The sequence below is a fragment of the Manihot esculenta genome, chromosome 7, assembly GCF_001659605.2.
Source record: "Manihot esculenta cultivar AM560-2 chromosome 7, M.esculenta_v8, whole genome shotgun sequence".
NCBI classification, from domain to species: domain Eukaryota; kingdom Viridiplantae; phylum Streptophyta; class Magnoliopsida; order Malpighiales; family Euphorbiaceae; genus Manihot; species Manihot esculenta.
Window position 1 is genome coordinate 2,940,213 of NC_035167.2, and position 16,634 is coordinate 2,956,846.

The following is a 16,634-nucleotide window of genomic DNA, read 5'->3' on the forward strand; positions in this document are numbered from 1 at the left end:
GAATTTACCAATTTCCTCAAAAGTTTGGGCTTTGTGCAGTCCCCACATGATGACTGCCTCTTTACCAAGCACACTAACTGTAACTTTGATATTGCTTGTGTATGTTGATGATATTATTTTAACTGGAAACTCCATTAATGCCATTACTGAGTGTAAGCTTGCTTTACATTCAAAATTTACTATCAAGGATTTGGGACCTATGAAATACTTTTTGGGTCTAGAAGTTACTAGATCCTCTCAAGCAACTTTACTTAGTCAAGCTAAGTATATTTCAGACATATTGAAAGATGCAGGCATGTTTCACTGTAAACCTGTCTCTTGTCCTTTGCCTCAAGGCTTGCATTTGTCTCCTGAATCAGGAGAGCTTTTTGATAAACCTGATTTATATAGGAGACTTCTTGGCAGGCTTCTTTATGTCAATCTCACAAGGCCTGATATATGCTATGCTGTGCAACACTTGAGCCAATTTATGAGCATGCCCCGAAGACCTCATTGGGAGGCTGCTTTACATGTGCTTCGCTATCTTAAGGGCTCCTTAGGTCAGGGCTTTTGTTTTCCTGTAGATACTGATCTATCTCTAAATGGCTACTGTGACTTTGATTGGGCAGTTTGTACTTATTCCGGAAAGTTACTTTCTGGATATTGCATATACTTGGGTCCTTATCTTGTTTCTTGGAAGACAAAGAAACAGCCTACTGTTTCTAAATCCTCAGCCGAAGCTGAGTATCGTACAATGGCTAACACTGTGTGTGAACTCCTCTGGATTAGCTATATTTTGCAGGATTTGCAGGTTCACATTCAACTGCCCATTCCACTGCACTGTGATAGCAAAGCTGCCATGCATATTGCTGCCAATCCGGTCTTCCATGAGCGCACGAAGCATATTGAGATAGACTGCCACCTGGTCAGAGATCAATTTCAACAGGGATTTATATTACCTAACCATCTCACTACTAAAGAGCAGTTGGCCGACATATTCACCAAGGCTTTTCCAGCCTCTCGCCATGGCACTCTAACCCGCAAGTTGAATCTTTTGCCCTTACCAGCTTCAACTTGAGGAGGGGGTGTTAAAACTATGTCGTTTTACTGCTTATTGTTATTGTTTTATACTGAACATCTAAACTATGTCGTATTGTTGTTATGAGCTGAGTTTTATATGCACGTGATGTGCATATGGTGCTGTCTGGTATAAAAGAAAGCGATGCTTCCAGAACGATGTGTAACGTCAATTTTATTACATTTGAAATAAGCTCTCGATCTTTTTCTCTCTCTTTCTTGCTTCTGCACAGTGCCTAGTTCTTTAATTCTGAATCTCTTCAGAGAATTCAAGAGGAGGTTCACATTGTGCTTCTATTGTAGTAGCCATTTTTCCACTATTATCATATTGACTCTCGCTCTGCCTATTACCTTGATTTTGCCCTTGAGTTTTATGTATAGATTTAAACTAGTCTGGATATCCTATAAGTTTAAAGTATCCCTTTCTTGTGTGCCCACTTATATTACAATGTGTGAAATGACTTTTCTTTGAGTCAAATCTCATATTTTCTTTTCTATTTTTTTGATATTGAGGTTGTATTTTATTAAAGAAAGCTATAGATTCAGAGTCCTCAGAGAAAGTTGATAAAACTTTCTTCTGAGCTTCAAACTTCATCACCATTAAATAAGGTCTACTAACAGATGGCAATGGATCCATCATCAAAACCTGATCACGAACAGGCTCATAGGCATCATTAAGCCCCATTAAAACTTGCATAACTCTGTGTCTGTTATACATTCCCTCTGCTATCTTTGAGACTCCACATGTACAAGGTGGTAAAATTTTAATAGCATTCAACTCATCCCAAAGCTGCTTTAACATGGTAAAATACACATATGCTGAAGCATTTTCCTGTGAAATGGAAGCAATGTTCCTCTGAAGTTGGTAAATCAGATGTCCATTACATTCACCGCAGCGCTCGATAATTTCTAGCGCTTTAATTTAGACATTTCAATCAGATGCGAAATACAATTGTATTAGCTACTGAGCTTCATTTTGAATTAATCATATCAAGAGAATAAACAAATTGATGCATATTATCTTTTCCTAATTCTTTTTTTTTTTTAAATCAATTCTTTTTTAAAGATAGAATAATTAAATTTTTTATTCATTTTATTTTTAAAGTTAAAATTCGTAAAAATTAATTAAATAGCATTGTAGTGACTTATCCTGCAATGAATTAAAATCAAAGTATAAGAAAACAAAAGCTTCCTTGTCATAATATATTAGAAAATCTAGCTAAAACTGAAAGGAACGTGTAACTATATCATAATTAATAGGAAAAAAAAGGAAATTTTTATGAATATATTTATTATTTTTTTAAAAAAAATCATTTTTAAGAATATAATTTAATTAAATTCTCTCATATTTTTTTCTTTAAATTGAAAATTATTTTAAATTAATAAAATAATTCTTTCGTTTGTGTAAGGCACGTACTTATTTTTATTTTTTATAATCGTGATCATCATCATTGAAAGAGACTCCTTGAGTCCCTTTTCTTCTTATTTAACTTAATTTATAATATTTATTGAAAATTTGTTGTATTATTAAATTCGTTTCCTTTTGAAATTAATATAATTTCTTATATAGACATAATAAATGAATATGAAAGAGTTTATCTATTTTGATTTATATATGGTGGATCAAATATGAGATTAAATTAAAAATTATGTAATAAATTGTTTAATTAATAAGTCAATAACTTATAGGTTTAGTACTACGGTAAGTATATTTGAGTAAATTTGAGAGATCTCAAGTTCTAATCTTTAATCCCTAATTTCTATTTAAAAAATAATAATAAATCAATATATAATTAATTAGTTTAATGGTACTAATGTTTTCGATGTTATTAAATTTATTTGATACTTAATTTGATGGGTGAGTATGTAGTTACACTATGAAAATACATATTACTCTATTTTTCTTTCGTAATTGCTTTTGATGGGACACAAATTAAATTTTTTTTTTATAAAAATAACTTTAAGTTAAAATAAATTAATTTATATACACGACCATATTCAATAGGGGTGAGCAGTATTCGGTTTAAATAAAAAAAGTCGATCGAATTGAATTAATTTAAAAATTCAGTTCGATTTTTTATTCATTTTAGTTCAGTTTGATTTTTATTTTCAAAAATTTTAATTTTTTTGGTTCGGTTTAGTTTTGATCAGAAAAATCAAATCAAATCGATTAGTGATAATAATATATTATTTTCAATAATATTGAGAGATTGAATCATATTAAAATTAAAATATTTCAATTAAATTTTAAAATATTAAAAATAAAGTGTAAAAAATAAAAAAAGTTATTAAAAATTTAAATCCATCAAATTAAACTGAATCAAACCAAATTAGATCAATTTGATTTCTGATTAAAATCGATTCGATTTGATTTTTATAAGTACTAAAATTTTAGTTTTCAATTTATTCGATTTAATTTTAAACTGAACCTACCGAATGCTCAACTTATATTCAGGTGTTCTTTAACATAATATTTAATATTTTGATTATTGGTGATGTTGTTTCTCAACTCTCTTCTATCCGAGATAATCTCTCAGGGACTCAATTGCCATAGAAGAAAGAGGCTGAAAGTTAACTTCCATTAGCTAGTAATGAAATATTTATCCTCTTTTCCTATTTCAAATAAAATGAAACATTAGCCATTTTACATCGATATATATGGATAATATGTCATGCGATATGTAATTTTTTTTTGTTTGTTAATGATATTTTTTTGGATAGAGTAGATAAATTTTTTTTTTCTTTTAATTCAATGCTCTTAAATAAAATAAATATTCGTTAGTGACATTTTATTTTTTAATAGATCGATTCGGTGTAAATAAAATAATACACGCGGTTATATCAAAAATGAAAAAACAAACTTTAATATGCCCCCTTAGTCTAGTCCCAACTATATGTAGTCCTATGTTGTTTTCGCTGGTGATCACCTTTTGCCAGTCATTTTTGGTCGAGGTACGTAATTTTTATGGAACCCATTTCTCATTGATTCCTTTATAATCTGTTAATCTACTTCTAATTCGAAATTACATTATCTCAATATCACTCATTGTCTCAAGATTCCCCGATGGAACTTGTTACAATTCTTGCAATCCTGTCACTTCTTGTCGTTGTTTGTTCGCTGTCATTCGCTGTCGGAAAGAAAATATGGGACAAACGAAAGCAGAGATCTTCTGATGCGAAGAAGTTGGAGCCCAACTTCAAAAACTTGAAATCAGAATTATATGCGCTGCTTCATTTAGCGACGGAAATGGAGAGAACAGCCGATGAACATGGAGCAACCTCTGACCATGAGTACAACTACTGGAGAAACACAAGAATATCAGAGATAAGTAATGAAGCAGCAACGTTGGTTAGCCAGAATAAACTGGAAAACAAGAACTTGTCTAAGAAGAAGCTTGCAGAACTCAGTAAAAAAATGGAGGACTGTACAGACAGAATTAGCAGACTGCGTAAAGATGCTTATACATTTCTGTCCACATTGTTAAATTTAGGCCGGGTCTAACTCAGTTCAAGAGGGAGAAATGTCTATCACCATTTAAGAAGCACATTACCCTTCTAGAACCGAGATTGGATTCAACACATCATCATCGTAATGTATCACATATTTATGAGAGGCCCAACATCCAATGGGAGGCTCTAATATCATGTCAGCTTCTTTGGCAACCTCTGTCCCAGCAATGCTCATTGCTATACCAATATCAGCCAACTTCAAGGCAGGTGCATCATTCACTCTATCTCCTGTCATAGCAACAGCTTCACCATCCTCTTTAAGCAACCTCACTATCTCTTGTTTATGCCTTGGTTCAGCCCTAGAGAACAACAGCCCTCCATCTTGCCTTAGATGATTTCTTTGATCAGGATGATCCATGAATTCTTTCCCGGTCAAGCTTCTTGAACTGATATCATCATAAGGTCCAAATACACCAATTTCACGACAAATAGCTTCTGCTGTATTTTTGTTGTCACCTGTAATGACCATAACACGGATTCCAGCAGCTTTGCAGTCCTCAATTGCCTGGCGAACCTCTTTTCGAGGGGGATCCCTGAGTCCAACTAAACCAACAAAAATGAGTTCACTCTCAATAGAGTAATAATTAGATGGGTTAAGTAAAAGCTCATGGGCTGGGTGGTCCTCATCACCATTATATGTTTCAAATGTTGGCAGGTCTACTTTGTAAGCAAAACCTAGACAACGTAAAGCACTTGTTGACATGTCATGAAGGCTTTGCAAAATAATCTCTCTTGAATACTGATCCAATTCCACAACTGAGCCATCAAGCAACTGAACATATGAGCTTCTCTCCAATATGTTCTCCACAGCACCCTTCACTAGAAGTGATTTTTTGCCTGTGCTGGAATTAGTAATAACTCCCATGGATTTCCGATCTCGGTCAAACTCAAGAGTTGCAATGCGTTCATCCATTTTGTTCCATAGTTGACAGCAACGTAGAACGCCCCCATGACCTGAAGATGATTCATTAAGTCCACCCGGAAATCCCATTTTCTCAACAAGGACCTAAAAATGCAGCCTCAGTAGGCATTCCACTGGTAACATAATGTTGACCAGATTGCTCCACACCAGCATCATTGCAGACTGCAGAAATCTTTGCAATAGTCTGAAGATTAGAGTCCATTTGACCCACTGGCCAGTCCTCTATTTTCCCATCGAAGGGGGTCATACGTAGTCCCTTCCACATTGAAAGATCGAAGAGTACCAATCCTAGAACCCATAGCCACTAGCTTCCAGACAGCCATCTGATTGGTTGTTAAAGTACCTGTTTTATCAGAACAGATTACTGTTGTACATCCTAGAGTCTCAACACTGGGCAACTTTCTAACAAGTGCATTCTTTTGAGCCATCTTTCTAGTTCCAAGAGCCAAACATGTAGTAATGACTGCAGGTAAGCCTTCTGGTATAGCAGCCACCTCCAATGCCACAGCAATCTCAAAGTAATATGTGCACTTCTCAAAAGAGAACTTAAAATTCTTAGGCCAACCATAAACATATTCCCAACTAAGGAAGTACTTCACATTAATCAGCCAAACCAATGCACAAATGAGTCCAATTATCACTGTTAGAAGCTCACCGAACTCATTCAATTTCTTCTTCAATGGGGTATCCTCCTCATTCTGTGAGGCTTCATGGATCTGTGAGTGCACCTTTCCAATTTCTGTATTCATTCCGGTTTGTGTAGCCAAGCATATACAATTTCCATTCACAACTGTTGTTCCCCCAAACACCATGCATTTTTTCCCTTGTATATCTGTGTTTTATCCTGCAATGAATTAAAATCAAAGTATAATAAAACAAAAGCTTCCTTGTCATAATATTAGAAAATCTAGCTAAAACTGAAAGGAGCGTGTAATATAATAATTAATAGGAAAAAAACAGGAAATTTTTATGAATATATTTATTATTTTCTTTAAAAAAAATCATTTGTAAGAATTTAATTTAATTTAATTTAATTCTCTCATTTTTTTTCTTTAAAATGAAAATTATTTTAAATTAATAAAATAATTCTTTCATTGAAATTCTATAATCAAATTAAATTTTTATAAAAAATAATTTTTCAAAAAGACTGATAAAGAAGAACAACGAACATACATCATGATAAGAAACTAGGAAATGGAGTTTGTGGTTGTTCCTATTAAAAATGTTGCCTTTTAACTATTAAATCTACGTACTCAACATATATTTTAATTAAATATTTAATTAAATAATAATATAAATATTATTTATTTTGATAATTTTTAAATTTTATACATAAAAATAAAAGATAATAAAATAATTAAATTCGAATAAAAAAGAAATTAATTATATGCCGTGATCAAAGAGATTTAACTGAAAACTTGTTCAAATCTCTAGGCAACCCTCCGAGCAGCCGCAGAAATATATTAGACGTAGGAAAATCAAGATTTTCCCATTAAAACCACTCAAATCAATTCAAATTTAATGAGATTTCTTAAAAAATCAGACATCTATTTTCTCTAAAAAATAAATAAAAAGAGTTATTTCACACACTCAACTTAAATTATAAAAAAATTTCATGAGAATTTCTCCAGAATTTTACTATTTAAACACTTTTTTGTCGACAGTATTGAATATTTCTGACCGAATTTCTTTCTTTCTTTTTATGTTTTTTTACGGGTCACGTGTGACTAAACTTTTTAATTCTAATTGGAAATAGATTGAAATTTCAATTTTGTTATAGATCGTGAGATCTAAACTTTATTTGTTTATCTTTACTCTTTTAATATTTATATAATTTCAATTATTATTATTATTATTATTTTATTATTAATTAATAAGATCCGTTATTCATATTTTCAAATATAATATATTTTCTTTAATTGTTTGAATTATTTATACTTTAAATTTATATATTTATTTAAAAATACAATTTTAATATTATACGTTAGCTTATTATTTTGTCAGTAAAATAAAAATTTCAAACTTTTATAAGAACTTTTTGTTTCTTACAATTAGGAGTTAAAGTGACTTTCGTTTGTGTGTAAGGCACGTACTTATTTTTATTTTTTATAATCGTGATCATCATCATTGAAAGAGTCTCCTTGAGTCCCTTTCTTCTTATTTATCTTAATTTATAATATTTATTGAAAATTTGTTGTATTATTAAATTCGTTTCTTTTTGAAATTAATATAATTTCTTATTTAGACATAAGAAATGAATATGAAAGAGTTTATCTATTTTGATTTATATATGGTGGATCAAACTGCTGCTTAATTCATTAATACCGCGAAAATGATTTTAATACGCATCAATTACTCTTAAATTTTACGGTAGATTTAAATCGAATTTAACGATATTCGATAAAGACTCAAAATAATTTTTCGAAAAGAAAATTTCGAGACGCATGACTTTCAAAAATATGATAAAAATCGCAGATTTATTACAAAGTTTGATACGAAAATTTCATCGTTTAGAAATTAATTTTATATTTTAATTATTTTTTTAATATTTTTATAATTTTACATATTAAATTTTTTTTTATTATAAATAACTTTTTCTGATTATTAAAGATTCAATTTTTAATTTTTAAAGAATTTCAATAAAATTTTTTTATTTATAATTTATTTTTTTTTATTTCATTTAACCAATCGATATTAATTAAAATTTTTCATGAAATCTAATCGGTTCTTTTATCAGTTTTACGTCAAACGCTGAACTGTCATGATTCCTGCAAATAATTATTATTTCAGTCAATTTAAAACAATACTATAGCTAAAGATAAATTAACATTATTCGAAAAAAGAAAGAAATTTCTCTTTGTTTACTGGGCAATTATTATAACAAGGCCTGCTCTGCAATATATTCCTTCGTTGAATAAAATATAGTTAATTGACATGACATCTACTTAAACATATGGTAGATGAAAAGAGCATTTTGGTTTTATATTTTATTTTATTTTATTTTTTTCCAATATTTTATTCAATTAATTAAGTCAAAAATTAGACTTTCACATTACAAACAACAAGAAGAAAAGGAACTTAGTTTGCTTCTTCACGTTAATAAAGTAGTCAGCTAATTTCTTGTGAAGCTAGCAGAGATTCACAGATACAGAAAGGTAAATATACTGAATCAAATTCATCTTCCTTTTAACCATTTCTGATATCTAACAATTTCCCAGAAACCATTTTTGCAGATTCTCACTTCTCACATCAACTTCTCCAGATGACTACTCTTGGTGTTGCTGAAATTATAGCCATAGCAATTGCTTCTGCAGCACTTTTTTATCAGGTTGGCAAGGATGCATTGAAATCTGTCAAGAAAGAAGCTTCATATTCAAAGAATCTGAAGGAAAACTATGAAGCCTTGCAATGGGAACTGAACTTCCTTCTTGGTTTTAAGAGTGATATTGAACGTACGATCCGTAAACGGCGAGGAAACTACGGGGAAATCTATAACAGATGGAGTATCCATGTGCATGAGGTTGAAGAGAAAGCAAAATCCTGCCTTGAAAAATATGAACACATCAGAAAATGCTATGCTGTTCGCAGATCAAAGCTCAGCAGAAAAATGGTTAGCTTGTGTAAGAAAGTTATTGAGCTTAAAGGGGAGGGTAAAGATTTAGCAAGATTGCTTTCCAAGTAGTTGCAACTAACAGCCAATCCTTATAGATAGATTAGGATTCCTTGTGTTTCATTAGACAATGTGTTTTTACTTTTGCACCTTGGTCGAGCACTATCGACTAAGACTCCAATTCAAAACCTTAATGTCCTGAAAATGACTCCAACACCCATGAACTAAAAACCACTGGTTGCTCGAGCAGTATCCTTTTACAGCTTTTACATGGTTGGAAATGAAGATGGAGAAGAAGCTGTCTTTCATGCTTCTGCATGTGCATATGGATTGGTTTGTTCACTCAATATAATGCTTTTATGAATTTGACATGTCCGAAAAGTAAAAATGAAAAATGAAAGTTATGAACTGAATTCAGCATACATCCCCAATGCTGAGTTTTTTGGACTCTCCGGTGGTTTTCTAACAATGCCAATGCAGGTGGTTTTCTCTGGGCAGTGCTCTTAAGACGATTTCAATTGGCTCGGCTAAGAAGGATTTGGAAATGGGTCTGGGTTTGATATTGAGTTGGGCATCTGATGTAAGTTTATAATCTTTGTCTGAAATGGACTTATTATAATATATTTATATTCTTTTATTATTTGAAATTAATTTATAAAACATTTATAAAAAAATAATTTAAATATTTAAATTTATAAAAATTATAACAATTAAGTACAAATGAGTCTTGTAACATTATATTATCGAAAAAAGTTAAAAAAAAAATAAATTTTTATTAATTATATTACAGCGAAATATTTATTGCTAATAATATTTAATGACCAACATTTTATTTGAAAAACTAAATTCACATAAGAGGTATTTTATAATGTGATTGTTTTATTATTTTGATACAATTTTAATATATTAATTTTTATTTATAATAATTAAATTTTAATACTATTAAAAAATACAAAATAAAAAAATTAACATTTTTCAATAAGAGTAAAACTTTATAAATAATATCTTTTATTATATTAAAAAAATATAAATAAAGTATCTAAGAAGAAAAAATTAGTCATGTCTTTTAAATTATAACTAAGTAAATTTAAGATCAACAATTTTATGTAAAATAAAAAAATATATATATAAAATTATTAATTTTAAAATTTTTATAATCGAAGTTAATTATTAAATATTATTTTGTCTACATTTTATTTTATAATTGTAATGTAATAATTTTTTTAAATTGTATTATAACTTTATTATGTAGGAAGTGTTATTATGGAATTAAAATTTTGTATTTCAATATAGCATTTATAGTATTTTTTTTTTAAATGAGGATTGAAAATTTTGTAGAATCTGAGATCTCTAAAATTTACTCAGATACACTTACTACGGTTAAGTCTGTGAGTGCTTATAGTATAATAATTACATTTATTATTATTAATTTAAATTTAAGAAATGGAAAAAAATTTCATTATATAATAATTGGATCTATTTTTTTATTTTATTTAAAAAAACTATATAATTAGATAGAATAATTTCAATTTTACCGACGGATAATGCGAAAATAAAATTCGGATATTTAATCATTTTAAATTGTATTATTTTTAAATATTTTTAATATATTAAATTTTGCTTTAAAATACTAATACTCTTCACATACAATATAAAAAGAAAATGGTATTAAATTTTTAAAATAAGGGTAAAGGTTTATAAATCATACTCTTTTATTATATTAAAATAAAATAATTATCAATAAAAATTATAATGACAAAAAATTAATTATAGCTTTTAAATGATAGATTACCAAATATAATTTATTATTGAAAATTAATAATTTAAATAAATTAAAATATATAAGAGAAAACTATTTTTATATTCCCAGAGTATGTCAATTTAATAATTTCATCTATGTATTTTGATTTTGTCAAATCAAGAGTCCCTCCATTAAAACAATATTTTGATAAAACTAAATGTTAGTGACTAACCATTTATTTTTAAGAAATTTAAAAATATAAATATTAATTTCAGTAAAATCCAATGTTTAAAGTAGCATTACATTTCTAAGGATATTTTGATTGTTTTAAAGATAATTAACGTAAAATTAATTAGTTATATATATAAACCTTCAATTTGATAGAATTAAAATATAAGAATTAAATTATTAAATTTAAAAATAGAAAGACTAATTTTGATAGATTTTAAAAAAGTAAAAATATTTTATTTAATATAAAATTATTAGTATTAATTTTATTCCTTTAAAAATTAAGTAATAGATTACTTTTTAACCTATAATAAATACTATAATTGGAGGACAAAATTTTCTTAAAAATATATTTTGATGATAAGTTTATTAAATAAGGAATATCAGTGAATTAACAAAAAATTCATACGCCACTACTATATTTATAAATAATAAAATTGACTACATTAATATTTTTTTTTTAATTTCTCTTTTATAAATAATATTTTAACCAACTTGAATTAAAAGTGATGTTATAAAAGTAACTTGACCGAAATAAAGAATTAGGGCAAAATAAAATTAATTGTTTTATTTAAGTGAAATGTGTTTACATACAGATCTATCAAATATTTTGAAAGAAAGCATGCGTCGTAATGTACGGCTGTTACTACAGCATAAAACATGTGAGTTAAGAGGAAGAAGAAGAGAGAAAATTTTAGAATATTCGACCAATTCCTAATTCAATCATTTTAGAATAGTTGTCTGATCTAATATTTTGGAGTGATCGTCTGGTCGTCTATTGATTCTAATCTAGTCATTTTAAAATAATTGTTCGACTTGATCATTTTAGGGTGGTAGTCCGATCTGATCTATTGGAGTGGTCATTCAACCTGGTCTTCTGACCTGATCGTTTGTCTTTAGGTGATCGTCCGACCTGATTTATTGGAGTGGCCATTCAACTTGGTCTTCTGACCTGATCGTCTGTCTTTGAGTGATCGTCCGATCTGGTTTTCAACTAGTCATCCAATTTGTCTGACTTTGAGTGATCATTCGACCTAATCTTTTGTAATGGTCGTTCCTACACGATCGACTTTCGTCTGATCTTAGGTGGTCGTTCAACATGATCTTCTAGAATGATCATTCTTGTTTGTCCGACTTTCGACTGATTTTGAGTGGTCATCCGACTTCTGAAATGATCATCTGACTTTTTATTTATCATATAACACATAAAATATGATTTTAATAATTTAGTACTATAGTAATAATAAATCAAATTTAACAGGCACTTTAAAGTAATATATTATAAAATTATTATATATAAATTAATAAAAAATATAAATAAATAATATATACAACAAAAGTAAATAACGTACAAATTTTAACTAGTATATAAGGAAGAAATAATAGGATTATCTAAATAATTTCTCTTCTTTTATATTATTTACAATGGTATTTTTGTTATTAAATTAATTCTGGAGTTGATATAAATACAAATATTTTAGTCCTACTAATTTTATATTAGCTAGGACAATGAGTGACTTAATTTAATTGGCTAATAAAAATAATAAATTTTAAATAAAATAAAAATATAATAAAATTAAATAAAAGATGGAAGGTCGTTTCATAATATAATTCTATTATAATCTTTGGCAATGATTAATTTAATTTCATAAAATTGAAGTGATTTAAAACATTAATTAATTAAAAAAATCGTATTTCAATATATCAAATTTTAAATTATGTGATATAATTGAAAATGGAAAAAATCTTGATGTTAATATAATTTTTATAAACTTTTTATTAGTTTTATTCTTAACATGACTATAATTTCTTTTATATAATTTAATAAATTTAATTATAAAAATAAATTTACAATACATCATAAACTGAAAGTCTCCGACACTCAAGGTTTAATGTGGTGGTAGGTACATTTAAATAAATTTGAGAGATTTTATATTTTATTTTTCCGATTTTCATATTTCAAAAAAAACAAAGCAATTGGTAGTCTCTGTTTACAAAAAAAATATTATTTTTTTAAAGAAAATAATGATTTTAATATATATTAGAACATTAAATATTTTTTAAAACATAAACTAAAAAACATTTAATTCCTTTTAAATCGATTTGTATAACATTTGATCAAAAAATTAAAAAAATGTTTTTTTTAACGTTGGAAAACAAAAATTAAAATAATGATTTTAATATGGAATGTAAATTACATGATCTCTTGAGTTTTGAAGAAAGAATTATCAAAATTAGTAATTAAAGTATTAACTTTTAGAGAATTAATATTATATTTAAAAATATAATTTGATAATATATATAATTAATATAAAAGACAAAATTAATTCTAGAAAATTGTCTAAAAGTTCAAACATGGAAAAATGGATATGATTATCCAAATACGTAGAAAGCTTTATATTGTATTATTGAAAAAGGTAGGGCTAAAATGTAAAGGAGAAGGGAACTTAATTTAATTTTAATAATATTCTTCTTTGTGAAAAAAAAAATATAAATATAATATCAAAAAACTATTAATTACAGAAAACCATGCATGCAATTCACAAATAAATGATTTAAGGTCTGCATGGACTCTGTATAAAGGGACATTACCAAAAAGCCAAAACCACACACAAGCACTTGAAATTACCATGACTATGGCTATGGCTACTATGCTCGTCTTATTCATAAGCTTGTTGGCTCTCACTAAGCCAGCAATGGGAACGGATGATGATGATGATATTCCTGAAGACTTTAGCCGTAAATATTTTCCAGATGACTTTATTTTTGGAACGGCTACTTCTGCTTACCAGGTAAATATATGAACATATATCAATAACTAATAGTTTCATTTGGAATTATACATATAAATATATGATCATCTATGGTATTCAGATTGAAGGTGAAGCAACCACAAAGGGAAGAGGACCTAGTGTTTGGGACATATTTTCCAAGGAGACTCCAGGTATATATGTGTATTTGTCCATCTTTATTGACTATATCTAATTATTTATGTGTAATATTGCAGATAGGATATTAGATGGTAGCAATGGGGATGTTGCAGTTGATTTCTATAACCGCTACAAGGTATATCGATCAAACTTTTTATTTTATATTACCTCTCTCAAAGCCCATGTTTGTTATCGACAATAAAATTAAATAAGACTTGTGAAATTGATGTTGCAGGAAGATATAAAAAACGTTAAAAAGATGGGTTTTAATGCTTTTAGAATGTCCATTTCATGGTCTAGAGTTATACCATGTAAGTATTTTATTAAAATTTTTGAATTTATATATAAATTAAATTTTCTATGTAAAATATTTATAAATTTCTCTATCTTTGTTTTTGAAATATTGAATGTCTAGCCGGAAGGAGACGTCAAGGAGTGAACGAGGAAGGGATTCAATTCTACAATAATGTTATCGATGAAATTATAAGCAATGGTACTCCTTATACATTTTCGTTTAGAAGATTGAAAATTAAATTAAAATTGTAAAAATATTCCAAATTTATTGAAGTTAACTAAATTACATCAAAATATTTAATTTATTTTGTTATAAAATTCAGGACTAGAGCCTTTTGTTACTATTTTTCATTGGGATACTCCTCAAGCACTCCAGGACAAATATGGTGGCTTCTTAAGTCATGAAATTGTGTAAGTATAGAATTCTATTGTGATTTCAAAATATTAAAAATTTAGAAATTCATTTAAATTTTGTTCAAAAATATTTTCACCTAAGTACTAAAATATCTTATCGAATTATTACATGAAATACAGGGAAGATTATCTCCAATATGCCGATCTTCTCTTTGAAAAATTCGGTGATCGAGTGAAACACTGGATGACTTTTAATGAACCATCAGCATATGTTGGATTCGCCCATGATGATGGAGTTTTTGCCCCTGGTCGATGCTCATCTTGGGTGAATCGCCAATGCCTAGCTGGAAACTCAACTACAGAACCTTATATAATTGCCCATAATTTGCTTCTTTCTCATGCCGCAGCTGTTCACCAATATCGAAAACATTATCAGGTTTATATTATATATATAACATCATTTTTCTCCTTAAAAATTTTTATGCAATTACAGAAAACCTTTGTGTATTTCACTATGTAGGGAACTCAAAAGGGCAAGATTGGGATTACCCTCTTTACCTTCTGGTATGAACCTCTCTCCAACAGTGCAGTTGATGTACAAGCAGCCAAAACAGCCCTAGATTTCATGTTTGGATTGTGAGTTTTTCTTCCAAATTAAGCTAGTAGTTAAATGTTTAACACATACACAAGTCTTTAATTAAACACTATTTTCTTCATAATTTCAGGTGGATGGAACCTATGACTTATGGGCGATATCCAAAAACTATGACAGATTTAGCTGGAGATAGATTGATCAAGTTTACAAATAATGAATCTCAATTACTTAGAGGATCATATGATTTTGTTGGATTACAATACTACACTGCGTATTATGCAAAACCAAATATTACAGTTGATCCAAATTTTCGTAGATACAAAACTGATAGTGGTGTTATTGAGACTCGTAAGTTCACATATAAAATTATACATCAAAGGTGGAAAAGAGTGTGTGTTTGTATCTTTTATATATAGATATAGGTTGATAAGTTTTTTTGTCTTAAAAAAGTTTAATTGACAATATGATTTTTTTTTCCTCTGCTGCAGCTTACGATAATAATGGTAATCTTATTGGTCCAAGGGTTAGTATATAAAAAAAATAAATTGATAAAATTCTAGTATAGAGAAATATTTATGTGAATAATATTATTGACATACAAATTAAAAATTTGCAGGCTTACTCGTCATGGTTTTACATTTTTCCAAAAGGTATTCGACACTTTTTGAATTATACCAAAGATACATATAATGATCCGGTCATTTATATTACTGAGAATGGTAAGTTTTTTTTTTTTAATAAATGTTTTGTTCATAGAAAAGTAAATTGAGATTATATTTTTGATCTAATTCTCAAGTTCACACTAATTTAGGGGTTGACAACTACAATAATGAATCTCAACCAATTGAGGAGGCACTTCAAGATGATTTCAGAATAGAGTACTATCGAAAGCATATGTGGAATGCATTAGGATCTCTCAAGTGAGTCCAAACTCTAAGATGTAGAGATTTGTGATAACTATTTTTAATTACTTTTCAAATGATTATTGATTTTTGCAGGGAATACAATGTTAATGTCAAAGGTTATTTTGCATGGTCATATTTAGACAATTTCGAGTGGAATATTGGTTATACATCAAGATTCGGTTTGTATTATGTAGACTACAAAGATAACTTAAAAAGATACCCGAAGAAATCAGCTCTTTGGTTCACGAAATTCCTGAATATATCTGTCGATGCAAATAATATCTATGAGGTTACATTAAAGGATCCAAGGAAGGTTGGCAAATTCTATGTCATGTAGATTATGTCTGGATATTCTGTGTGTCTTTCACAATTAAATAATATCGTTGGACAATTATGAAGCTCCAATGATCTAACTTATGTTGTAATAAAGTTTTCGAGATGTGTGGTATCGTTATCTTATATGTGAAATAAAAATTGTTATTTAATTAA

At 28.4% G+C, this 16,634-nt stretch overlaps 2 protein-coding genes and 1 pseudogene across 2 annotated transcripts; 2 read left to right on the forward strand and 1 right to left on the reverse strand.

Moving 5' to 3' along the window:
• Positions 1-4,603: 4,603 nt before the first annotated feature.
• Positions 4,604-6,324, reverse strand: LOC110619581 (annotated as a pseudogene).
• A 1,968-nt stretch (positions 6,325-8,292) lies between these two features.
• Positions 8,293-9,409, forward strand: LOC122724105. Its single transcript, XM_043958662.1, has 2 exons — positions 8,293-8,643; positions 8,722-9,409. The coding sequence occupies exon 2, from the start codon at positions 8,751-8,753 to the stop codon at positions 9,168-9,170; it is 420 nt and encodes a 139-aa protein (XP_043814597.1). The 5' UTR covers positions 8,293-8,643; positions 8,722-8,750; the 3' UTR covers positions 9,171-9,409.
• A 4,286-nt stretch (positions 9,410-13,695) lies between these two features.
• Positions 13,696-16,634, forward strand: LOC110618773 (beta-glucosidase 24). Its single transcript, XM_021762009.2, has 13 exons — positions 13,696-13,859; positions 13,942-14,011; positions 14,075-14,133; positions 14,233-14,308; positions 14,413-14,490; positions 14,615-14,702; positions 14,826-15,081; positions 15,166-15,281; positions 15,371-15,588; positions 15,729-15,763; positions 15,857-15,959; positions 16,052-16,160; positions 16,239-16,634. Exons 1-13 carry the CDS (start codon positions 13,698-13,700, stop codon positions 16,480-16,482), a joined length of 1,614 nt encoding a protein of 537 aa, XP_021617701.1. The 5' UTR covers positions 13,696-13,697; the 3' UTR covers positions 16,483-16,634.